General features: G+C 35.9%; 2 protein-coding genes across 7 annotated transcripts in view; one reads left to right on the forward strand and one right to left on the reverse strand.

The window, feature by feature from the left end:
* Positions 1-2,063, reverse strand: part of LOC107733359 (tumor necrosis factor ligand superfamily member 15-like) — an 8,017-nt gene extending 5,954 nt beyond the window's left edge. The window contains 4 exon segments of the mRNA XM_016544958.1: positions 1,076-1,126; positions 1,239-1,317; positions 1,436-1,493; positions 2,059-2,063. Of these exon segments, the coding sequence (XP_016400444.1) occupies positions 1,076-1,126; positions 1,239-1,317; positions 1,436-1,493; positions 2,059-2,063 (193 nt within the window).
* Positions 2,064-2,856: 793 nt separating this feature from the next.
* The window catches only part of LOC107733365 (apoptosis-inducing factor 1, mitochondrial-like), a 17,868-nt gene continuing 16,643 nt past the window's right edge, over positions 2,857-4,081 (forward strand). For 3 of the 6 annotated variants that reach the window (XM_016544969.1, XM_016544970.1, XM_016544971.1), the window contains exon 1: positions 2,857-3,064. In XM_016544969.1, the coding sequence (XP_016400455.1) occupies positions 2,977-3,064 (88 nt within the window). In that variant the 5' untranslated portion in view covers positions 2,857-2,976. The remainder of the gene's footprint in view (positions 3,065-4,081) is intronic. The other 3 variants (XM_016544972.1, XM_016544973.1, XM_016544975.1) reach the window with 1 other exon arrangement.

Below are 4,081 nucleotides of genomic sequence, written 5' to 3' on the forward strand. Positions count from 1 at the left end.
AGTTTGGAGTTAGATGTCAGTAACATGATTATTCTGTTTGGTTCTCTCTCTCTCTACAACCCCAACAGTGCATAAGTGTTAAATCAGAAATATATATTACAGAGTTAAACATGTTAAAGCAAATGTTTCTTATTTAATTCTCCCTCCCTCTCTCTCTCTCTTTTTTTTATCTCTCTCAGGAGTTGAAGCCTACAGCCTTTCTGTCCATGCAGCAACTGATGGAAAAGGGGGTCTTTTTTTATGATGTTGTATTACGTGTTATTGCAAAAATTAGTATATACAGTATATAAATATGCATTCTTGAATCATTCTTGAGTCTTGCCTCTCTACAAACTTTTAAATATCTGGCTGTAATTTAGTGACTGCAAAAGCTGATTTCAGTTGATTCCATCTTTATTATACCTGATAATGAGCTAGTTAAACTTAAGGGGGCTACTCAATATACAGTATATTTCAAGAAACTAAGACTTAAGGTACGCCACTTTTTCAGTTGTTTAAAGACTGAAATACATTTTTCATTTATATTTTAAGTGTAAATTCATTTAAATTTAAAATTGTTAACTCAAAGCAGGTATTACACACTTTGTAATTAACATCTGATGCATTTATAAATCAAAAATCACAATTGAAAAAAAAAAATGTTCCTGAGATTCAATATCTTTAACAACATGTACAAACATTACTACAAACTAAACCACCAGGGTCCCAGAAATGCGGAAACTGCAGCCTCCGCTATATTATCCAATTCGGTAGGTGGCGCTGTTCAGTCCTGAAACTGCAGCCTCCGCTATATTATCCCATTCGGTAGGTGGCGCTGTTACGAAAGAATAGGGTCCTAGAACTACGGTCCTGAAACTGCAGCCTCCGGTTGTGCAGGAACACCCTTCTCGCTGCTCACGCTGCTTGAGCCCCGCCGACGGTGAAGTGACGGTGAAGTGATTGTGCCCCCCCCCCTGTGTTTTAAAATATGTTCGGATATTAAAAGTTGTGTAGTGTATTCCAGCTTTTAGTTGCGTTCGCGGGCATAACAGCAGGTAACACTAAACAAACACAAACACAAATGTATTTGTCTTACCTTCTAATGTTCCCTGTACATAATTCTGTAGGCTATGTCCAGCAACAGTCTCTGTTGAAAAAGGAATATTTCTCACTATTGCAATACGGTTTTAAAGCAGTTTTAAATACCTGCTGTGCGGTTTGTTTCAGTTCTTGATTGAACAAGTCGTAGCTCGCGATACCTGCTGGATTTGTCGGTTGTGTAAGATCTGTGGAGAGACAGTGTATTGGATACCCTCCATCTTTGCCTGTTTCACGAGTCTTTTAAAGTAAACAAACGAATTATAGAATTATATTTGGTCTAAATTACAATAGCCTATTTCTTATTTAAAGATGATAATGATTTATGAAGAGGTTATTATTAAAATATTTAACTCACTCTGTGAATATCCTCGGAGAAGTCATAAAGAAGAAAAGCTGTGATAAACGTCCCCGTGCTTAATATTATAAAGTCAGAATCAAGAAGAGTAGCCTCTGTAGGCTACTGGCTTTTTGCGGTTTTGTTTACAGATGTGTTTTCGTCCAGCTGGCTATAATAATTGGGGCTGTTTGGTAGGTTTGTTCGCATGACTGTAGTTCATGTTGCTTTTTCATTGTTTTGTATACCATGCACTATTAATATACAGGGAGGGCACAAGTGTGCTATAGTAAATATTTCCACCTTTATATACGCTGCCGTTCGAAAGTTTGAGATCAGTAAGATTTTTTATCTTATTTACGATGTTGCATTTATTTAAAATAAAAAAACAGTAAAATATTATTACAATTTAAAATAATGGTTTTATATTTTAATATGCTTTAAAACATAATTTATTTCTGTAATTTTCATCAGGCATTACTCCAGTCTTCAGTGGCGCATGATCCTTCAGAAATGTTAAAAACAGATGTGCTGCTTAATATGTTTAATATATGATACTTTTGTTTCAGAACAGTATTTATTCCTAATAAATGTATTTGTAACATTATGAGTCTATGCTATCGCTTTTTATCAATTTTGGCTACCACATCATTGCTAAATAAAAGTATTCATTTCTTTCAATAATTAAATAAAAATAAATGTATTCACCCCAAATTTGATTTTTTTGGGTGTATATTCTTACAAAAGATTTATATTTTAAATAAAGGCTGTTCTTTTTAACGTTTTATTCATTAAAGTATTCTGAAAAAAGTATCACAGGTTCCAAAAGCTATTAAGCAGCACAACTTAATCAGAAAGAAACTTTAACATATAAAATTGTTATCTATCACAACAAAAAGTCCAAAAAACTACCACAAACAAACAAACAAACAAACTGCCATTACTGGACATGACAGCTTTCATATTTTTGGTCTTAAATTAATGACAGAAAATTATATTTTATTCTGTTGCCTATTTCGATTGAACGTGTTTAAATCTTTGGTGATTGTCCGTTGGTGTGAATTAGCCTTTGTATTCTTGCAACCATCCTTTTAGATTTTCAGTCTGCATATAAAAAAATTGTGCGTGCGTTTGTTCTCAATTTGTTCGTAATGCAAATCAAAAATTATATATTTTTTAAATAATTAAAGTTATTTATAAGTACAAAAAAATGACTGAAACGCCAGTTGTAATAATAAAAATGTAAATCACTTGCCTCTGTATGCCTTCTGTCTCTTGTCACACGACCTATTGCGTAGTTAAGGCGTATCCCACAAATAACCAATCGTCTATTGAGTAACACTGATAAATTGTAACTGACAGAAACACTAACCAATTATTAAATAATCCGTCAGTGCCGGAGCCAATCAGTGCAGAAAGAGGGCGGGCCGTCAGCGGAAACCGGAAGCGCCTGTAGGAGCTGTGTGACCTGAGAAGGTCTCCGGCCTTGTGCTAGAGCTGCATGGTGAGCGTGGCTGTGAACTTCCCCAGGCTGTCTTTCCGAAAAGCACAGCAGAGCTGCGATGTTTAAGTGCAAGACAGTATGGAATAAACTGGCTCCGCTGGCCCGGGCCTCATCCATGCTGTGTCTGCAGAATGCGAGGAAATCAGGCAAGTTGAAAAAAGCGGCAGAAGTCCGTGGCTCAGCTAATCACCTGTGAACTTTATTTCTAGCAGAAAGGTTTGCACAATTTCTATGGAGACACAAGTCCAAGCGCCTGCTTTGGGGTGCTGGCTAAATGCTAGGCACTTTATTTGACCGTATAGATGAAACTAATAAGACACACTTAACCGAATTGAGTAACGTAAGTTAGATAAACACTTGAAGTTTCATTCAGCACTGCGGTCACCGCATATGGACAAACTTCCTCACAGAGTCACGCGCGATTTCAGCCAAAAATCGCTAACTTATGTGGGAAGTCTGTCAAAATGATTATTTGTCACGAACACGCTGTATGGGTTAATGCAGGACTGCACGAAGAGTTACAGTATTTTTTGGGCCAAGGTCGGTGGACATAAAGCCTACCTCTCACACACTTGTGGCTCTGACAGCTCCACAATGACGCTGTCATTCAACTAGTTAATTGTATAGCAACAGTTTATTTTACAGTAATGACTATATCTTTCCGCTTATTACATGGTTACTTGCCAACTAAATAAAACAGACATTTAAATGTGGATTTTAAATATTGGTTGCGTAGATTTAAAATGTATAATTTTTCCCGATACAGGTTTTTAACGCAAGTACTTGTCTGACTCATGAGACCCTGATAAAAAAAAAAAATTCGATTACAGACATATTTATTTGTTCTTTGGAAATAAAACTGCTTAAAATGTTTTCCCCATACCTTAGAGAGAATGTCTTGTTTAAAAATTTCCCCATGAATGAAAAAAAATGTCATTCACTTTAAAGGCAGGGTATGTGATTTTTCAAAAACACTTTAGACTAGGGGTGCTCCGATCAGGATTTTTGAGGCCGATCACCAGACAGCAGTATCTGCTGATACCGATCACCGATACCGATCTTTTTAAAGCCTTCTTTTTATAATTTATAACTTTTTATAGTGATACTCCAATCAGGATTTTTAGACATTTATTCAGGGCCTGAATTTCATTTTTGAAAATGGG

Source organism: Sinocyclocheilus rhinocerous, unplaced genomic scaffold (assembly GCF_001515625.1).
Source record: "Sinocyclocheilus rhinocerous isolate Xijiao unplaced genomic scaffold, SAMN03320098_v1.1 scaffold3750, whole genome shotgun sequence".
Taxonomy (NCBI): Eukaryota; Metazoa; Chordata; class Actinopteri; order Cypriniformes; family Cyprinidae; genus Sinocyclocheilus; species Sinocyclocheilus rhinocerous.